Source organism: Xiphias gladius, chromosome 3 (genome assembly GCF_016859285.1).
Source record: "Xiphias gladius isolate SHS-SW01 ecotype Sanya breed wild chromosome 3, ASM1685928v1, whole genome shotgun sequence".
Taxonomy (NCBI): Eukaryota; Metazoa; Chordata; class Actinopteri; order Istiophoriformes; family Xiphiidae; genus Xiphias; species Xiphias gladius.
This window is the reverse complement of record NC_053402.1, coordinates 6502152-6523835: the sequence shown is the minus strand read 5'-3', so window position 1 is coordinate 6523835 and position 21684 is coordinate 6502152. Positions and strand designations below refer to the sequence as shown.

Here is a 21684-nt window from a genome sequence, read left to right as displayed (position 1 = left end):
TTAATTAAGTTGCAGAAATGTTGAGGCGGGATCTTTATCCTGGTCAAAGTGATCTCAGCCACTTCAGGAAGGATGCAGTCATGTGACTGAGGGTGCTTTGGAAATTTTACTGTAAAATTAACCTGATCAGAACTCACTTCTCTAAATGTTATCACAACTGTTGTTCTCCCTTTCCCAGATATCTTTATGGGACAATAGCGACCCCTTGGGTCTCACTGTGGTAGCCTTAAGTCACAGTGGTGTCTGCCTGCCTGCCTGTCTTACTGCTCTGAAGCAGGAGCAAAGCAGGATGTGTGGACCCTCGGGCTCTATGGTTTAAACTTAGATATAATGCAATAGGTTCAAATTTCACATCTCTCTATCTATCATTTCTGTCCCTCCACTACCAAAGGAAAATCTATGAACTAAATGTAATAATATACTAACAGGATCTAGTTTTTTTAAAATGTTAAAAGCCCTCAGATCTTCTGACTTTTTTAAAAATTTGTCACATTCTTTCAACTGGTTCTGTTTGGTAGAACAAAACAGAGGGCAGAAAATAAGGCTTTAGTATCAGCAGAGCTGTCTCTATATACTGTACAAAGTATTGAGGACATTACAATTGTAATCCAGTAATTATCCCTATTAAATCTACATCAGTCACAAAGGAAGTGATGTACATACAATGAACTAAATTAGTTAGAGAAGGAGGAGTAGAGACATTAAAAATAGGGATTTTTCAAGAAAGGTTGCCTCAGTATCAGGAGAATAACTATTTTTTACGCTCATAGCGATGTTTGAAAATACAGTGGTTAATATGTGGTTCTGGTACAGAGAAAAAACCCCAATTTCCACAAAGAGCAGATGTAATATATCTATTACATCCGCCACACTCAGACATATACACCTGCTTCTGTCCTTCTCCCATTCCCTCCCTCCGACTCATTCCCACTAAATCCATTTGATAATTGGCTCTGCAGCTTCATTCTTGCGGCAATAAAATCATGGCAGCAGAAGACCGCATCACAGAGTCATCGACCACACCCAGAGCAGAACAGAAGATTTACAGCCTGCGCAACATGTTGTCTGCTTCATGCTGGACAGCTGAACAGTGTCTGGGGCAAGGACCCTGACTACTGCTTGCCACACAGACCAGTGCTGTGGACCATTTCATCAGCAGTAATTTGTTTGATCATGAAGAGGGTTGCATTCAACCCACTGCAGTAAAAATGTATCCTCCCTGTTGGACCGTCAATGAGGAAAACAGTATGACTAATGTGGGAAAATGAGAGGCTGTGTTGATGGCAGGAAAAATAGAAAACTGATCAACAAACAGTGAGCTTGTCTCATTTTCTCTTCTGAATTTGTACAATAAGGACCGAATACCTTTACTCTGTCCTCTGATCCACAAAAGGGCAATATTTCCCTCTGTTTCATGCAGAGATACCCCGATAACGCTTTCTCTCCAGCTCTACCTCTCTCTGTCTCTCTCACACACACACGCGCGCATGCGCACGCACGCACGCACACACACACAGACACACACACACACACACACACACATCATGCAGACAACTCACACTCTCTGCAAGCAAAGCCCTCACACTCATCATGTATCTCTGGCAGCAGTTATCAGAGCTCAGTATGAACACATGACTTATTCAGCCATGTAGCTTCCATACTCCACTGCCGCCGTTTTTGGTTTACTTCACTCTGCTTCATCCGCAGACAGCAAAGCCAGAAGGAGAAAACAGCTCAGTGGTATGTGTGCATGTACCATGTATCCATCAAGCCAGCATGTATGCCTCCCTTCCCCCTTTACCTTCACATCATACTGAGTAATATACGGGCAAATGAACGCATGCTCTGCATTCTAATTACATGCTGCTCCTACTATGCAGGCATTCAGGAGCAACACATACAGTACCTGCACACACTGAAGCACCTATATAGCATATGCACAATCCTGTTGAGCAGGTTGGATGCAGCATACCAGTCCCCAATTATCAATGCAAAACTGGACACGAATCATCTTTGCAGCTGCCCAAGAATGCCAAAAACTGGTACATATTCATGCAAAGAAGTTGACACATAAACTATTAGCATACATTTCAACATGCATAGACACGATGTTCAAGCAACCCATAATGACTTCTACTTTCTCCATTTGCACACTAATCTGGCTCTAATGTCTCCTGTCGTAGGCTGTGTGCTGTGGGCAATCAGCTTCAAACAGTAGGTGAACATGCACACACATACACACTTCATAAAGAAAACAAGAGTGCCAATGCAAGCAAAACGAACACAAAGATACAACCTACCCATGAAAAAATGCATTAATACTGGAAAAAAATTAACATACTGTAAAGGGAACTAGTATAGGCATTTCCGTGCATGTTGCACGCACACAAATATATCCTTACATTCTACACATATACACACCAACATCTTCACTTTAGTTGTACACACACTTTACTTTCACAATCATAACCTATGGTGCATAAACAACATATCACCATCGACTCAGGTTCTACACCCTCACTGACCCGTTGCTGTTTGTGTAGACAGGTAAAGTGCAGTGTATAGGGAGCCTGATTCTTGGGTAGTGAAAAACTGTGACAGTCAGACTCTTCTACACAGGAAAAGATATCTTTCTTTCCACTTAGAGTGAACAACTGAAGTTTTAATATTATGCACTTGAGCTTTCAGACCAGTCAAAAGTCTGTTTTCAAAGTTTGGCTGTGCAGAATGTCCCAAAAACAGCAAAAGAATGAGCTGTAACAGCCACTATAGCAGGAACAACTAAAAAACCTAATTTAATTTTGATATAACCTCTGGCTGAATAGAAGACTGAGTAAAACACTGAGTAAAATTATAGACCCAATGCAGGTGTGTGTGTGTGTGCATGACAGCAACAGGGGAAGCAGGGGATGTCTGATGTGGCAATGAATGTGTCCGTCAAGCTCTCCACCACTCTGCAGATAGCAGGCCTGAATTAAGGATTGAGTGAGGTAGGAAAAGGGCAAAGTCTAATTAAAGTAGAAATTTATGGCCCTAAAAGCACATCACATATACAGATGCTGACGTGCACGCACACACACTTAACAAAGTATTCCTACAAGGATACAAGGTGCTGTCAGATAAGCTTATTGTCAGTAATGGTTATACCACTCTCATGGGGATTGATATGTAGGTCTAGTGCAGCAAAATCCTTCTCTGGGCTACACATCCACTGTATGAAAAACATTTTACTGACTCATACACTCACGAAGAATACTGCAATTTAGGTGCACTTAGATACTCACTAATAATCTGATCTTAACCTGATTACAGTAATAGCTTCAGCTAGATTTCAGCTCAGTCTTTTGATAAATTCAACCATGTTTCCTACTTAGCCCAATAAGTTTGTTATTTAAAAGCCTGGCTACATGCAGTGCAGCCTGCTACATGTTTGGATTCAAAATCGGTGTTTAGCAAACACGGTGAATAATACAGCATGTGTAAAGGTGTTCACTGAATACATCATTGATGTTGACATATAGACAATATGCTATAATTCCATCTCGTTTTTCACATGGTTTTCCATCATCTGAGGTTTTACTAGTGCCATTTTAAGTACATCATCTCATTGCGCCCTCTTCTTCTGCAATGGTTTAATGGTGCCTGATTGTTGAATTAGCGCAACCACCTGTTTATCTGGATGAACCAATTCCTAATATTTGTATACCCATAATACATGGTATATAAGAGATATTTGTATATAACCATATTTAGACCTAACAGTCTTAATATGGAGGAAATACCTGTATAGTTAACAATGACATTGTGAGAGACTTCAGTTCCTACTGCATACTAGTGTTGAGAACAGCTATCACTGGTAAGTGTTGAGGAATGTTAAATTTAAACTACACAGAGTCAATAATTACTCTATTACAGTGTTATAATATCAACACACAAAATGTTAAGACTGTGGACCCATATAGACACTTTTGTGTGTTGGAACTTGACTCTGATACTTTCAATTTGTGTTTGCTGATTTTGCTGTGAGGTATTTTATATGCAAAGAAGGGGTGAGAATTGATGTTCAACAGAAAGCTAGGTGATCATGAAGGTGTAATGGTTGTCAGAAACTATGAATGGAATCACCATGACAATTCATAAAGATTGCACAATGAGCGTTCTGTACCTTACTGGCGATTATCAGCATGCCCTTGTTATACATTTTAATGAGATGTTTGCACATCAACCATTGTATAAAACTGTACTCTGAGGTTAATCTCTAAGGTCCACCTGCTACCTGTGACATGTAACTGCCGGCAACTTGGTGTGTTTGTCATATTAGTCTATTGACAATAACTAGAGGAGAAAACAGGCCGACATGCTAAAAAGTTATGTATGTATGTAGGTTCCATTCCTGCTCTGCTCTTTTCCTGTGAGCTGGAGCCCAGCAAATACAGAATTTTTGAGGCTAATACAAATTTTGGTATTTGAGAGTTAAGAGAATCTGGTAACAACATATCAGCATCATTTGGTTTTGGCTTGTCAGAGCTCTCAGGTGGACAAATTATGTAACTGCGACACGGTTTATAAATGACCTCCAACATCTTATACAGTATGTATATGCTGACACTGATATATCTGCCATAAACTAACAAACACCAGCCTAGCTCTACTGTGGATGGAGTAATGGATTCTTTTCTCCCTGCCTAATCTCTTGTAATTGTCTGGTGAACAACAACAGCAGAGCCTTTTCCACCCAATACAAATGTATAAGCACTGGGTGTTTCCCATGCTCTCAAGAGGGTCCTTGACTGAAAGTTCATCCCTAAAAATGAAATTTGCAACAGAGAAACTATGCAGAAACCTTCATTTTAATTTTACTACCACAGTATGTGCTTTAGATCTGTCTTAAAGAAGAAGTTTGTAAATACACTTACTTGCTTTCCTGCCAAGAACAGATAATAATATTGATACCACTCTTATGTGTGTATGCTAAATATGAAGCTACTGCTAGAAGCCAGCTAATTTGGCATGGCAATTACCTTTGGACAGAGTTAGGCTAGCTGTTTCCCCCTGTTTCCAGACTTTAAGATAAGCTAAGCTAACCAGCTGCTGGTGGTACCTTCATACTGTATGTAAAGCCAATTTCCTAAAAATGTCAAAATATCCTTTAAAGCATCTCCCTCGGACTGCCTATAGTATGTGCTTCTTCTCTTGGTTTCTTAAGACAATTTGGCTACAAATGGTCCAATCTGAGCGTGTGTCTGTGTGAACAATGTGTTTACATACAGAATTGCCAACATGGTGACATAACACATCATACCATACACTATGGAAGCAACAAAGTAAAGAAGAAAGAGGCTATTGCCCAAACAAATAAACAAGAAGAAGAGGCTAAAGGATAACATTCTGTTGAAAGAACAGTCAGACTCTATGTGATCATGATCTTCACTGTCTCAGACAAAGGCCTCCTTCAGCCTCCTCCCCTAGTCTATCACCAAGTCACCTCAGGGCCCAACACCATGCACCCAGTGTGACTCAGGCTAGGAACACATGCTGACCTGAATGCACACAAACAGACACTCTGGTGTACACACACGCAGACAAGCACTCACTCTAAAGAAACAAAAAATTAATATCCCACTATTTGTCTCAGTTAATTCTTCCAACTGCCTCTCCTCTACTCATTAACAACTACTCCTTCTTAAAACTTGTTTTATTAATAATACTGTATAATTTTGCTCTGGTGGAACCCTGCGAGGCATTCCTCTAAGGCTTGTTCTGACATTCGCTGGTTGTTGCCCTACTTATGCCCGGCCCTTCCAAGCCTCTATGTGGGGGATCATTGTCCCTCATTCCTTCAGGGTGTTTTCCTTTAACAGGGTCTTCTTTGAACCTGTAGCCAAGTGAAGCCTTTTGAACCAACTGCATCTCACTTTGCACCGAGGAGCTTTATAATGCTGAACGAAGTTATTTGGATTTGCTGCTGTAAATGTGCTGATTTGCTAGCAAAGCACTGGAAAGGTTTTTAATAGAAGGAGCCCAGTTAGAACATTTTTCCCGGAGGGTGCCTGAGAACAGGACCACTTATAGACAGCTGCATTTGCTATCTACACACACACCGAAAATCTCTTTCAGAGTCCAGCAAAGGCTAGGCCTCAGCTCTATACAAATGTCACACCTACCTGGTTGTCTTGGAAATAGGGGGCTTCTCAGGTTTAGGTGAGGCAGCAGAACTAGGCTTGGTGGGAGTTGCAGAGGCAGCTTTGGGAGCTGGAGGAGAGGAGAGAAGAGGAAAGGAGGGAGAGAAAATTAAAGAAATATGTGAGACGATAAGTACTGTATTATATAGTAGTAACATAAGTAGTAACATATACTGTATCATAGATAAAGGCACATATTTGTTTCATACAGTATGTCATAAGGATCTAGGGCAAATGCATTTCTAGATCAGCAACAGTCACTCTGGCATGTCTAACATATGTGCAGAATCCATCCTATGTACATCTATCCATATGTCATCACAATACAATGAATACTTCTCATTACAGTTAGAGCTGTGAAAACATTTTATGCTAGACTTACTGTGAAAGTGTTTGTCTCAAACACCATACACCATACAGTCTGAATTATACTTTTGCACTGACGTCAAATAGTTGTTTTGTGAGGACATTTTCACCAACCTGGGGGCTTTTTAGCAGCAGCTGCAGTGATGCTGGTTTTGACACCATTAGCAGTTGTGGATGGTGTCTTCTTGGCTGCTGTTGGTCCAGTCGTCGACTTTGCTCCATTGGTGGTCGGGGCAGCTCCTGTGGCTTTCTTCTCACCCACTTTGCTCTTGGAGGCTGGGGCTCCAGCCGTGCCCGTTGGTTTTTTGGAGGAAGCTGAGGTCGAGGTGTTCTTTTTGTCTAGAGCAGGTGTGGATTTCTTAGCCACTCCATTGGTCTGAGGCTTAGACACGCCATTTGAGAGGCGGCTCTGGGATGTGTTGGACCGTGAGCCAGATGTGGTCTTGGTTGGGCTGGTGGTGGTAGGTTTTGTCTTGGCTGTGCCCTTGTTGGTAGTCTTGGCTTTGGCGTCTCCTGAGATCGTGTTGCTGGTCTTGGCAGCTTCGGTTTCCTTGGCCTGTTGTGGTTGGGGTTCAACCTGGCCTGTCTCTCCTACAGCCTGCTGTGGCATCTCCTCTTCCACAGGACTGGCTGCCTGGTTGGGCTCCTGTCCCACAGCTGGTGCTGCCTCATTTCCTGGATTGGATTCCAGTGTTTCCATTGGCTCCAACGCTGCCGTGGCAACCCCATCCGGCTTCATCTCCACTAGAGTGGTATTTGCGTCTCTGCAGGGCAGGGCTGATTGACTTAAATTTTACAAGATGGCCCCAGGTCTACAGGCTTTCTGGAGACAGCAAGGTCTGGTCTGTAAAGAGACAGGATAATATACAGTACAACACAGTTATTCAAAAGCAAGACCAGACATGAAAAGCAGTTTGCTGTCTCTGCTATCAGCAGATAGAGCCCCAGGAATGTTGTTAGCCAAAGGAATCAGATAAACCAATGGCTTCTATCTTCTTGCAGCTTCAGCATCACAAACACACCAGAAATATTTTTATATAAGCATGTAAGAGTTAACAAGCCCATTTAGTGTAGGATGTGTCATAATAATGTATAGGAGACTGAACTGCTGTATAAACCCAAGAGGGGACTGACGTGTATATAGGACAATATAACAAATAGAGAAAGACATAAGCACACATAAAAAGACAGGCGCCCATATAAGAAAATAGATCACAGCTTCATAAGTCATGCTCGGAAGGAAACCTCAAAATAAACAATTAGATCAATAAATTTCATGATCAGTTGAATGTGTGGAACAAAATATTCTACAAATACCCTTCATCAATTTCAATGCCAACGGTAGTGCAATGGCAAATGGTCCCCTCTGTGACACTAAAAAGCTCAGTGACACATTTGACCAGTGTAATAGCTACGGGTTGGCTTCTTTTTTTTCCTTGGTACAAAATAGCATGAGAGTCACTAGTGTGGAAGACTCGTTTTCTTATATTAAACTTAAGGGAGTGCAAAAAGCTTTAGCAAGCAAACTATACACACACACATGCATCTAATAATGTTACCAAACGCACTCTTAACTCTTAGACTGTAATGGGTATAGAAAGGAAAAGTAAGGTGAGGTGGGAAACAAGCTTGGGTGTATTTGAAAAGTATGTCAAGGCATGAACAATAAACCCAAAGAGAGGGAGACAGTTTGACTCATGGGTCCTAAACAGAGCATTCAGAGATATGAGCACCTGAGGAAAAGAGATGGGGACGTGAGGCATATGAGGCATGATAAAGGGCAACCATCTGTCATAAATAGTCATACATTTTCTGCATCGATATTACACAACTTTCCCTTATTCTAATACCTCAGTGACTTTCAAATGAAAGGATGGGAGGAAAGGACCTTTTTTTTTTTTTTTTTTTTTTACAAGTTTGAGAGAAGTAGATGGGGAAGTGGGGGGAGTAGCAGGAAACTGGTCTGTCAAAGTTTACAAACAGAGCAAAGGGCCGGCTGTGCAGGAGGCTAAGTGGTGAAAGAAACTCTGAGGCAACGCACAGGCAAGCCCAGAGGAAGAGGCTTGGCCTGTGGAGCATGGGAACAGAAAGAGATGGTGGGAGAGAGAGGGACAGAGGGGGAGAAAAAGAGACAGAGAAAAAACAAGATGTAAAATGAGCTCACGACTGGCTGACGATTGCTGGTCAAACTTTACAATCCAGACATCACTAGTAATCCTAGTTTCCACTGACCTAAACTTGTACGTACATACTCACTGTTCTATTTCTAGAAGATGACAGACATCATCTCTATGCTGCTAGCTTCCCGGAGGCAATTCCTCTTCTTTCTTTTCCTCTTTGGTCACCCTTTACTCATTCTCTAAACTAAACCTCACATGTCAAAAGGCCTTTCATTTTCTACTTATTCTCCCTTTCTCAAAACCATTTCCCCCTCCTCGATTTCTTTCCTCCTCCACAGCTCCCATTCTCCTTCCATCCCTCTGTTCTCTGTTTGCCTTTGAACAGATGGCCGGAGCAGCTGAGTAGGGCTGGGGGGGGGGCTGGGGGGGTAGAGAGACTGAGAAAAAAAAATCCATGCATCCCAAACAACACATAAGAACAGATACAGACAGCTAGTGCAACAGGCCGCCATCCAAAGCAACCGAAGAGGCTGAAAAGGAGGCGACGGGTAGCTGTGAGAAACAACTCATGCCGCACCCATCAGTCACAAGAGGTTTTAAAATGCCAGTGTGGCTACATAATGGGGACAGTTGGTTTGATTATGTTACAGCCAGTCACAGCTTTTAGGAGAGGGACAGGGTGGGCACTGGTGGGAGTGAGGAGGGAAGAATAGAGAAAGTAAGATGGAAAGTAAAAGATTTGTTTGAGTACCACACAGTTTTTAGTTTTGTTTCAGATCAACCTGTGGTTGAGACTGCGTTTTATTAATCTTCTGCACTGTTATTTCACTTAAAGGAAAAGTTCAACATTTTAGGAACTATACATACAGTATATACTTTCTTGCAGAGAGTTAGATTAGAACATATTTACTATATAGCCATGAGAGTGGTAACAATCTTCTCACTTAATATATTCTTAAAATGTCCTGAAAATTATTCATTCTTTGCCTCCAATACTCCTACAGCCAAAATCAGGTCAAATAATGGTTGTTAGTTTAAGCTAACTTTCAGCACACAATGCATAGAGCAAACTGCTACATAGCACCAGATGTTGTCTTTGTGACAACTGAATAAAGGTTTCTAAGTTTTTACACATCAAACTCCACCTACTTGATACTCCAATTTCTCTAATAAAAGCACAACACTGTTTGACTAAGACCCATTATAGCTATCAACAGTGTGACCTAATTCGACCATGCAGTGAACCAGGAAACAAGACCGTGTCCAATCAACATTCCCTCCTCTATCTTTCAGACTCTGGTGTTTTTGTCTTCCCACAGTAGACTAAAGCATCTGTCTAGGCTGCTCATTTCACTGCTCCTCTCCAAAGTACCCTGCATTAGTGGTGTGTCTGTGCTTGTGTGTGTGTGTGTGTGTACGTGTGTGTGTGTACATGTGTGTTGGAGAGAGTGATAAATCCTGATTGCACAGCCACTGCCAGAGGAACATTTCTCTCTCTCCTGCAAGTCTCCAGACAGCTGTGAGATTGTACTTCTCTCTCTGGCTCTATTGCTCATTTAGCCAGCCCTACGTCACTAGGACCATCAGTACGTAGTAAGCATAAACAAGCCAGAAACCAGGGCAGCATTATACTTTTTCATCTCCTCTCTACAGAAACTGAAGATGAGGGGGCTCTAAAATAAATCGAGATAATTTCACTATTTCACTATTATAGTATAATCCAGAGACCCGTTTTTAAATTTTCCATCTTTTCCCTACCAATCTCCTACTTACTAAACACTTGGGCTTCAGTGTTTTGAACAACAAAAAGAAATCTGAACTAATTTATTATCTACAATGTATATTTTCCCTTTTGTAAGGCTTTGGACTGACATATAATTCTTTATCGCACGGTAATCTGGTGTGTCGCAGCAGCTTTATATTATCTTGAATTTCATCCCTAATTACTGCGGCACTCCCAACTGAAACATCTTCAACCCACAGATTGAATGTAATTACTCATTTTCAAACTGACTGACTGGGCTGTTGCTACAAGGGCACACTTTTTGTGAGTTATAGATAAGCATATTTTCAGGCTGTAAAATGATTGCCTTCAGTGGCAATGTTACTAAACACTGCAAAGCTGAACCATGTTTTCTAAGAACTGGCTACAAAAGTTAAAGTAGCAAGTTTAATTCTTCAATAATCATATCTACGGATGATTTTGCAGAGAAATCCTCCTTTTTTCTTTCCCGTGTCACATTCATAGTTACACACATCTGGATATAGAGCTTTTTGGCAAATTCAACATAAGCAAAGTTTTTGCAAGCTTTCTTTATTAATGACAAAGCTGATTCAATAAATCAACTGGAGATAAAATGTTTCACTGGTGCATTGGCACCTCAACTATAGCTGTTGCAGGTGGTTTTACATTACTCAAAAGGGGTTACAATGGGATTACGTTAAAATATGTAACATTACATTGGGGTTACATTGCTAAGGCACTCTGCAATTTTTTTTTTCAGCAGGACCAGAGGGAAACAATACAGTCCATGCATTTCAAATGTAGTCTACCAATCTGAAATGAATAATCCTAAAATATATGGCAGAATGAAGTGTGGCTATGGCATTAAACTCATCATTTTCCAGGTAAAATCACTCTACATCCAACTGTCTTGACACTTAGGCTTTCCTCTGAGAACCAAGGAAAAACCCAGATGGGCACTGGGAAATCCTCTCTAACAACATTCTTTGGTCCTGCCAAAGCTACAACCCAGGCTGTAATACATAAACGGACATTTTCAACCCATAAGGGGCAAAATGAATTCAATGACCTGAGACATAATGGTCTGTGAGTTAGTGCACATTTCCAGAACAGATTCAAGACATATGACTATGTCAGCTACATTAAGTTCATTTCAAAACATGTTTAATTGTGGGCACCCTGCACTGTGTGAAATGTCTACCGCATAAAAGGGTTTAATCTGAAGAGATTTTTTGGTCAGCCTACCTCAGACCAAGCAGCTAGACAGTATCTATCAGCTGTCCTGACCTCCTGTGGCTTGAGCAACACATAGATGCATACAAAGGATCTGTAGCAGAATAACTACTTTAACAGGATGGGATTTTTATCCTCAGTATTCAGCTAAAAACAATAGCTGGGAATAGAACAGAGTTGTATAGGAGTAGAGTGGGAGTTTTGCCCTGGTATTCTCTAGGTTTGGCAGATTTTTCACTGTTAACATCTGAATGTAGTTGACTTTGCAAAAACGTGTTTATTGGCCTTCACAGTGTGTCCAAGTATTGTGGTTGCAGCTTCCAAGCAGCATCCCACTCCAAATTCCCTGCAAGCCTCAATGATGAGCTACACAGTAACTGAGAACAAAGGAAACCCACACAAATTGAGCACAGGCTCATCCTCAACCTCCACAGACACACACACTTTTACATTCTTTGTACGATTATTCATCAGTCATATGCATCAGTTGATCATGTTTAAACCTCAGCTAGATCTGGTCTAATATCTTAAATTCACTTTATTGACTAGATTTAATGTAACAGCCTTGGTTTCTAGTTTCTAGTTTTTAATTCTCATAATTATTTTGTGTGTTATTTGTGTATATACAAGTACAGTATACAGTTTACATTTTTTTATTGTTGTTTTTTATTATAGATAAGGTGCCTTTAATGTTGTGTTTATATCTTTATCATTACACAGATTCTACATGTAAGACATTTTGCAAAGTTTACTTTCAGCCAAATGCTGTGTAGTTTATTCCTCTTTTTGTTGTTGTCATTATAATTACACTTAATAGGCCTCAAGCAGTAAGCTAATGATGGGAAAGCCAGCACTGCAAGGTGAGATCATCCTCCTAGGCTTCATCCCTTCTTACTAGCCACACTAAGACATAAACAAAATGTGTGTGCGCTCAAATGTTTATGTGTATCCCTGGCACACTAGTGTTTAGGCCAATACTGTCAATAACTGGAAGGCATCCACCTCCGCTGGGGATCCAAGCTTTTCTGACTGTCTAGACACTAACATGGTGTTTTTGAATAATCAGGTCATCAGCATATTTAAACAGAAAAGTGGTACTTTGATCCCCTACTACTTCTGTGTGTGTGTGTGTAGGGGGGTGCCCATGCATTAACAATGTCTTTTTTGAATACAGCAGGAGTTTACTTTAAAGAACTGCTCACAGGAAAATTCCAAATTTCTACACCCTTTTTTAAAAAATAGTCCAATGAGTAGCTGTGATTCATTATGCAGATTTAAATTAAGAAGCTACAATGCTGGTTATTAAGCTAAATGTTAATGTCAAATCTGTTCTTGGGCTGTGGTGTGTGTTCCTGTCTAATGACAACCACTATCATTTAGAAACAAGACTCTCTGCCTTCTCTACACAAAGACCTGAATCAAAGTATCCCCACTCACTACCTCACTTTAGTCAACCAACCGTTTAAGAGCATGTATGAATTGCTGTGGTAGAAAGTCAGCTCTGCTTTCACAGTACACAACTGTGTACTCACACACATATGCATTCTGTGAGCCTTCTTCTATCCCCGGGGCCTACTCTAAATAGAAGTCAAAGAGAGGGATTGTGGGGGAAGGAAGCCATGGTGGCAGTGGGGTAGGGGTAGGGGAGATGGCAGAAAAGATGCAAAAAGAAAGTGAGCTTTTGTGGCTGATGTAACCCTCAGCTAATGCTCACATGAACTCTAAGCTCGATAGAATTACTTTGGACATATCTAATGCCTCCATAAGGGGATAGAAGGTTTGAGCAGAGACAGCAGCAGTGAGGAGAGAGGATGTTAGTTTGTCGGGTCTGGTTTTGAAGGCACTTTTAATGAGCATTCACTGGCCTCTGACCCTGTAATTGACATGCTTTCATCTCCACAAGCAGCAAACACAAGATACTGAGCTGCTGTGTTTGCTCTCTGACACTGCTAATAAACTGTCCTCCTTACTCTGACACAGCCAAGGTTGGATTTACAAAGCACGTCTCATAATGTAGAGTAACAAATGTCAAAGCTGGAAAATGCAAGCACTGTCTTCACCGTCTTTGCATTAACAGGTGTTCCTTTATTTTTCAAATTTATACAGGAATATTGGTTTCATACAACAAGACACTAAAGTGTGCCCGCTGTGACTCCAGCAATGGGTAAAATCTCTATTTATTTGTCATCAATCAAACCATAAAAGACTAAAGGTGAGATTTTTCTAATTCTCTTTGTGTGAATATTCATTTCATTCAATAGTCAGTAATAAATTGATAAAGTCCTTATTTAGAAAAATGTCTTGATTCATATTCTCTTAAAGTAGCACAACAGCTCCGAACTTGTCTTTGCGAGAAGCACAATTCTCAACTCAATAATTTATTGCTCTCTTGCTTGTGGCATCACTGCTCATGGGTAAGTGGGCTGATGCAAGTGGCCTCAGATTTGATGCAGCTTTACTTGTGACTGTGACCAAATATTACAAAATAAGTGGAATGTACTGTATATTTTCATGTGTGTATATCACTCCCCCTCTATGCAAGGGAAGAATGTCATATTTAAGACGCCACGCGCTGGCACGGGGCCTTAGATTGTCTATTCAACCTACTCTAAATCACAACAGTCAACTCTCAGTCAATTTTCCACCCCATTTAGACCTATTTAGACCCATAGGTTCAATTTTATTAACTGAATATAATGCAACTCCAGATAAAAATAAGCAAAAATTATATATATTAAAAATATAAAAATATATTTAAAATGCAACTAGTTTTGATTTATTTTCAATGAATCGATTGGTCTAAAAACATTAGAAAACTTTTAAAAATACCATCACAAAAACGCTAAACCCAAGTTGATGTCATCAAATGACCAACCAACAGTTCAAAGCCCACTAATATTCCATTTATTATAATGTAAGACCAAGAAAAGCAGCAAATTCTCAATTTGTGAACCTGAAACTATCAAATTTTTGGCAATTTTACATGAAAATTTACTTAAATGATTAACTGATTATCAAAATATGTGCTGATCAACCTTCTGTCGATCGACTAATCACTTTACTAATTGTTGCAGCTCTACAGATCTTTCAAAAAAGTACAGTATCAGCAACTAGAACGGTATTAAGGAAGATGGCTTGCAGAAGGGCATAAATGTTATTACAAATGTAATGATGTACAGCTACCACTCCCCACCGCAACATGTTTCATTTACTCTCAGGCAAATCTACCATCAGTGACAGGCATGCACTGTTTGAAAAGGCAGAGAACAAGAAATAAAAAGTTGCTGAAGAAGGTCACCGTCTCTTCCTCAGCTTCAAGACACTTTATCATGGCTCACTGCTGATCTCCACAGGAAGCATCTACGAGCCAGCCATGAGAAAAGAGGTTTACTGAACCTGTGCGTAGGGATGGAGGAAGAGAAATGCTGGGTTTATATATGGAGGTCAGATGAGGGGTGCTGAAGGTACATGACTCCCAGTTAAATGTAGCCGGTGGTTACCAGATCTGCCGCTGCCTCCATCAACTTGATGCTACTCGCAGCTCACGCATTCCCCAAACACCTCCGGCCTGATGTCAGGAAACTGCCTCTGTCCTGCATACAAATAAACTCAAAACAAAGCCCGCTGGTCTCTATGGCATTCCCCAAAGAAAGTGGGAGGGCTGAGCAAGCAAGTGCGAGAGAGTGAAGAAGAAACCAAGAGGGAAAGAGAGACAGAGAGAGAGACAGAAAGTAGGCCTCGATCAAAATACTGTGCAGTGTTTTGAGCAAATGTCAAAAATCTGGCTTATATTGCAACCCTGTGCCCTTTTCGACACTGAGATTGCTGCAACTTTTGTATTGTCGTTACTTTGACTGTAATATCAAGGTACATTATTCCTGCCTTATCTACTTTCCGTAGCATGTTTTGGGGTAAAAATATACATCATTTAAACTGTATTTTTAGTTGCATTTAAATCAATTTAGCAAATAAGAAATTATGATTAAAATTGTTATTGTGCTTTTAATGATAGTATAAGGAAAATACAAATGCTATATAAACCTCTGTTGTATTGTTAACGCACTATCTTTACTTAAAATCATGTTAAATTTCTTGATAGAGAGGTTTCTGCTAATGTGTATTTGCATCTTTACTAAAAAGAGCCCTGTGCTTTGCTGACTTATCTCGGATTTATGTTTTATTCTAGCATCCATTTAGAAAAATATTAACTGTGACAAATCATACAGGTTTAATGATTTTTTTCCCTACAAAACAAGCAGAAGAGGTTAAAATGAGGGGGACATGTCAACGCGATCCGCAGTGGAAAGGATGCCCTTGTCATCGTAACCAAAACAGTGGGTTTCTGTCACACTATTTTGCATTTTCTCTTTATGACAAGTTTACACCTTAGCTAAGCATAAAAATTGTGATATTTTAGCATTGTACTGACAATTCCAATCAGGTCTTCTTATGTTCAAATTCAAATACATATAAAACAACTGGATGGAAACTTACTTGGGGATGAAGACCTAAAGACAAACCTGTAAAAATATGTTCGCCAGTGCCATTAGTTATCCAGACCTACCTCTTACAGACAGTGAGGCCACAACAAGCACACACAGCAGTCTCCTCCCCTGCTGATTCTTCAGTGAACTCCTTAACAGTCATTCCTACCCAATGATTTCCAGTGGGTCAGTTGGCTACTGGGATGCTCAATAAGACAAACTTGGGCCGAATAAAGGCCCTGCTGAGAGGAAGGAACAAGTTTTTTTCTGTTTATGTCTTGTTTACTTGGCTGCTGACGTGTGTGATAGAGAGCAGCAGATTGTGTGACAGACACCTGCATCACACAAACGCGATCAGAAAGGTCGGCACTAATCCTAAGGACTCTTTGGAGATTCACACTAAGATTTTACAATGTCCTCAACTGAAATGAAGGGATAACAAGACATATATAAAAACATACCTCTTTGTTAATTAAGTTTCCCATTGTATTGGGAAAAAAGAAACAACAAAAAAAAAAGTCGGTCCACCACAGATGATAGAGAATTCCAATGCCCATCACAGTTTAGGCTTGTACATTGTCTGAATTCACACCACTCCCCTCCTTCCAACAAACTGAGCTGATGCACACATCACACACATACAATACTCAAACCCTGTCTTTCCCATGGTGCGTTCAATCTCAGAGAAACTCGGCCCCCTGGGGATGGGCAGATTAACACATGACAGAGTTTGTTAACCCTGGACAAAGAGAGATGATAATCTTGTACAGTCGGCAACGACTGTCCTCAAAAAGTACATAGACACAGCTACAGGGAGCGAGAGAAAAAGGAACAGAGAAAAGCCCAAGGAAGGCAAGAAAGAATCAGGGAGGAATACGCAGCAGTAACAGTGGCCTCAGTATGTCCCCGAAACTAGACAATACTGTGGGAAGGCAGGGCTAGAGGATCCATCAGCCCCAAAACAATTAGAGCTGAGATAGAGCGTGACTACGAACAAGGCCCCATCAGCGAGGGCCCTACTACAGCCTGGCTGAGCCTCACTGAGCTAAACTGTGTTGATATTGATCACACAGGAGAAAGTGGGTAGAGAAGCTAGCAGCTCCACAGATGGGGAGGACAGAAAAACACACCGACAAACAGAGGAAGTGCATTAATAAGGTAGGTTCCTCTGATGCAGGTAGTCCCCCCCCCTTGGGACTAAAGACAGAAGACAAGGTGGGGGTGGGGTGGTGTGGGTTAGAGATAGGGCAAACAAGTAAGAAACAGCAAGAAAAGAGGCAAGATAGAGGACTCTACAGAGAAACTGAGGCTAATTTTTAACTTGAAGAGCTGTTGGATAATTTCCATAATGGGCCGTATGCCCACAAACAAGCTCCTCTCTGGGGGTAAATGAGATCAGGCCAGCCCAGGACCAGCTGGTGGCCTGAATCATTGACACTAGATAGAGCAGATACAGAGATAGAGGAAGAGGGCAGAACCGAGGCATCTGGACAGGATGGCAGAAACACACCCGAGAGGCTCTGGCGCTCTCTCTGGATTTTGCACGAGGTACAAGGACACACGCATGCAAAGTACAAGTGGAACGACTGTGTCCGTAAGAGGATTATGTCCTCCTGTTTGAAGTAGAACAAGGCATGTTCAAGATGGAATCTGATCCCTCGCACGATGGCTGATAGGTTGGATGGTTGACCACACCAGGATCTACTAACTACAGCTTTCTAAGAACTAAACCACACACCAGAGAACTAGTCTTACAAACGCCACTCTTTGACCACATCCACAACACCCTAAAAGACATACATTTAGCACTTCACAAAGAGTTGATGATGTATCTTTACAGCAGCAAACAAATCCACTGAGACAAGGCACAGTGAGATTTAACTGTCACCAGCAGAAATGGATATGACAGAGAAACAAATTAGCCCCTACAGCTGCCTATGGTAAAGGGAGTCTAAGGGAGTCTGCTTATCATTCCACACACGGCTATGGTGAGGGTAGACTCGGTAGCCTCTGGATTCATCTTGGCCACATCAGCCACAGGGCCAGAACAGCAAACATAAACCGATGCCAAGGTAAAGAGAGACCCGTTGACATCAATATCTTTGGGCTTGAGGTGGTAGAGCAAAGATAATGACTGACATAGCAAATGTAATTTTTTGCCCCATTTTTACCATCTCCGAGGTTGCGTTACACCAAATAATCAGGCACTGCAAACACACTGTGCCATGAAAAATTTGGTGTTGAAGCCTAGCAACAGGGCTATGAACCACGTCCATTATCCAGCTTCCCACTAGAGGAATTCAGAGCGTCCAAACACAGCAAATTACTGCAGCTGCTGGCAAATACAGCCTCAAAACTGCGTCGCCAGTTGCCAACTGCATGCCCTGACAACTGTGACACCACCAGCCGAGGCTACTATCATGACTGGGAGCACAGGCAACAGCAAAGTTTATCTCTGCTTTATCTTCACTGTGCAAATTCACTGTGGTGCCCCTGGCAGCTTCCTCAAGCCTCAATCACCCAGAAAACAGAGGAGGAAATTCATCCAAACACACAGTTTCTGTTGGTGTTTTGATAATCTCAACACAAGAAACTATTGTCCAGTTGTTGCCATGGCTTAAACCAGGGCTAGAGATGATGGCTGCAATTTTTAATGACGCCAAAAAGTGCAAGGGTCATGGGGCCAGCCCGAGGATGACCAGAGGCACAGGCTTGCCCTTGTCACAATTAAGAAGTTCAGAGCTCGGGAGGGGATTTCATACTGAGTCAAACACCCACCCCAACACCAGTCCTTAGGCTAAGGGCAAGCTGACACACAAGTTTATTAATGCTACAATCATGTCCCCTCTCAGGAGGCATTGGTTGAGTGGCCAACTAGGAGCAAAATAGGTCACTAAAATTTAAATTGTCCTAAAACACGAGCTTATGAAAGACATTCTATGTGTAATTATTCTGTGAAAATTATAAGCAAGTATGTTTTGCATAGAATAATCACAACAGAAGAGGCATGTTGCTGGTGTACTTTAAATGGACATCTGAATTATTATGGTGGCTCTCATCCTTGTGCAGCCATTAGAACTGCAACTAAGGATTGTCATCATTATTAACTTATTGAATTTGGGCTGAAACTTATTTTCATTATTGAGTAATCTGCAAATCCTTTTCTTGATTAATCAATTAATCATTTTGTTTATAAAATGTCAGAAAATAGTCAAAAACGCCTTATCAATATTTCCCAGAGATCAAAGTCGCATATTCGAATTGCTTGTGTTAACCAACCAACAGTCCAAAACCACAAAAAAATTCGGTTTACTATTATAAATGACAAGGAAAAGCAGAAAATACATTTTAGAAGCCGAAACCATTGAATGTGCGGCATTTTTGCATGAAAAATGACTGAAACCACTAACTGACTATTAATGATTAATAAATCACTGGGAACATAAATGTCAATCTCAAAAATGATGGAAAATGGTGATTTTAAGTTAGCAGAGCCCAAACTGATGCTTTAACAACCAAAATATCAGTTCAAAATTATATAAAACAAAGAAAATCAAACAACACTTTGCGTTTACGAGCTTGTTATTAGATATTATTACTCTGAATATCATTAATTAAATCTACTTTACAATTGATAATTAATCATTTTAAAATTGCAACTGATTAATAGTTTGTCAAGCCATTCATTAAATTAATTTAATCACAATTTCAGCACAAGTTGTTATATTTATAAATGTATAGCCCCTCTGTGTAAGGAGGATTGTTTCAGACACTGGCAGTGCACTCTCAGGCTTGTTACACGGAGCAGCTAACACTGTAAACACTCACATCCTTGATTCTAACCCTTCCAACAGAGCGCAGGTCTGCTAATACATCCTAATAAAACCCCACAGTAGCAAAGACGAAACTAACTGCAGTCCACTCCACAATGGAAAGGAGATTATTGTGCGCATTTTGTATATATATTTCTTTCAGTTACAATAATCAGCTTCATTTATTCAAGTATAGTTTCAGACAAATCCTAACCACACACAGAATGCCTCTGGCAGTAATCTTCATCCTCCATCTAATAATCTTTTTAAGACCATCTAAAATAACTTCATAAAACAGAGTGTGGTTTTAATAGCAGCTAAATTTAATTTCACATGATTGCATTAGACTGCCTGACTGTCCTCCATTTCACTGCCTCATCCACCAACACTGTTAGTCAGCCATTCTCTCATCCATGCACCAGGGGGGCTGGGGGTGGGGTGGACTAGTTGATGGCTTAGCCCACCTCTGATTTAAGAGTCCTGGAGTGTCTCCAAGCCCTGCATGGCAGCGCCTTACAAGTGCTCATATTAGTCGCCCTGGGATGCAATTTACTCAGGATGACATCTATAAGTCATGGTCAATCACCACACGTTATTGACCAACCCTTGCCCACTGTGGCCACAAAGCTTTATACAATTTGTGTCGCTGTCTGCGTCATGGGAAGAGAACAGTGTTGTGGGCTAAGGATAAAGATTTTCAGTGCTTGCATGTTCATCGTTATTAAATGCTCTTGGCCAGGCTTTGGGAACTGGCAGTGTTTTCTCCTCCCCATTGTTCTACAGAGGGGATTGTAATCTGTCTTGTTGCACTCACTTTCCGAAAAGACTCAGTGAAGGAGCAGCTACAGGCCCCTCCAGCCTCAACTCTCACACCACAATAGCTGATCACGTTTGGGGGTGACATTAATCACATCTGATAACATGCCAGCTTGAGTCTGTTCACAACCTTCTCAAAGATATTTCAGCTTTACACACTCCCTCGAAGGTCTGAGGAAATTATTGCTGTAACATGCCAAAAATGCCTCGATGTTATTTTATTTAGTTGACAAGAAAACTAAGTGGACATCTGCAAAATTATTAGGCGACTGAAAAATTTCTCAGCGCTCACACTCCACTTGGCCCATCGCAGAACAATGGGCATCAGCGATGGAGGATAGAGAAAGAGGGGAGGTATGAATTAAAAGTGTAGGGAGGGGAAAGGCAGACAAAATGGTCACACAAAGAGGGAAAACGTCCAATAAACGAAAACAAGCATTAATTAAAACAATGTAACTGTTTTAGATAACAGATCGGCTGGGCACTTCCAGCTACCATGCAGTCTGCCACCGCCCCATCAACCCCTTTCCATAGGAATCAAAGTGAATCTGAAGCACGGTGGCTCATCGACAAAACGATGCAGCGACACTAAAACAAAACAGCTTAAACTGCATGTTTAGCAGGAAAATTCATTTACACAAAAAGCCACCATAATTCCGATGCAACGTTTGGTGTTAAAATTAAGAATCCCAAGTAATAACATGGTAAATACAACTGAGACTCGAACGTCTATAACGGACGAAAGATTTAACTATAATTTTAAGAGTCAGTTTTAATAAAGGTTAATTAGCCAAACAGTAGTTACAAACTGACGCTAGCATGCTAGCTACAGCTAAAACAATCTCACCCTTACCAGTTGGTGCAGCGGCGAGCTAAAATCCTCTCCAGCTACGCCCAGTGTTAGCCAGTACGCCCCGACTGAATCTT

General features: G+C 41.0%; 1 protein-coding gene across 1 annotated transcript in view; it reads right to left on the bottom strand.

Annotated features, from left to right (window-relative positions):
• Positions 1 to 21684, bottom strand: part of wu:fb95e10 (nucleolar protein dao-5) — a 28377-nt gene extending 6693 nt beyond the window's left edge. The window contains exons 1-3 of the mRNA XM_040123700.1: positions 21611 to 21684; positions 6663 to 7392; positions 6165 to 6252 (exon numbers count right to left, since the gene is read on the bottom strand). Of these exons, the coding sequence (XP_039979634.1) occupies positions 6165 to 6252; positions 6663 to 7287 (713 nt within the window). The 5' untranslated portion in view covers positions 7288 to 7392; positions 21611 to 21684. The remainder of the gene's footprint in view (positions 1 to 6164; positions 6253 to 6662; positions 7393 to 21610) is intronic.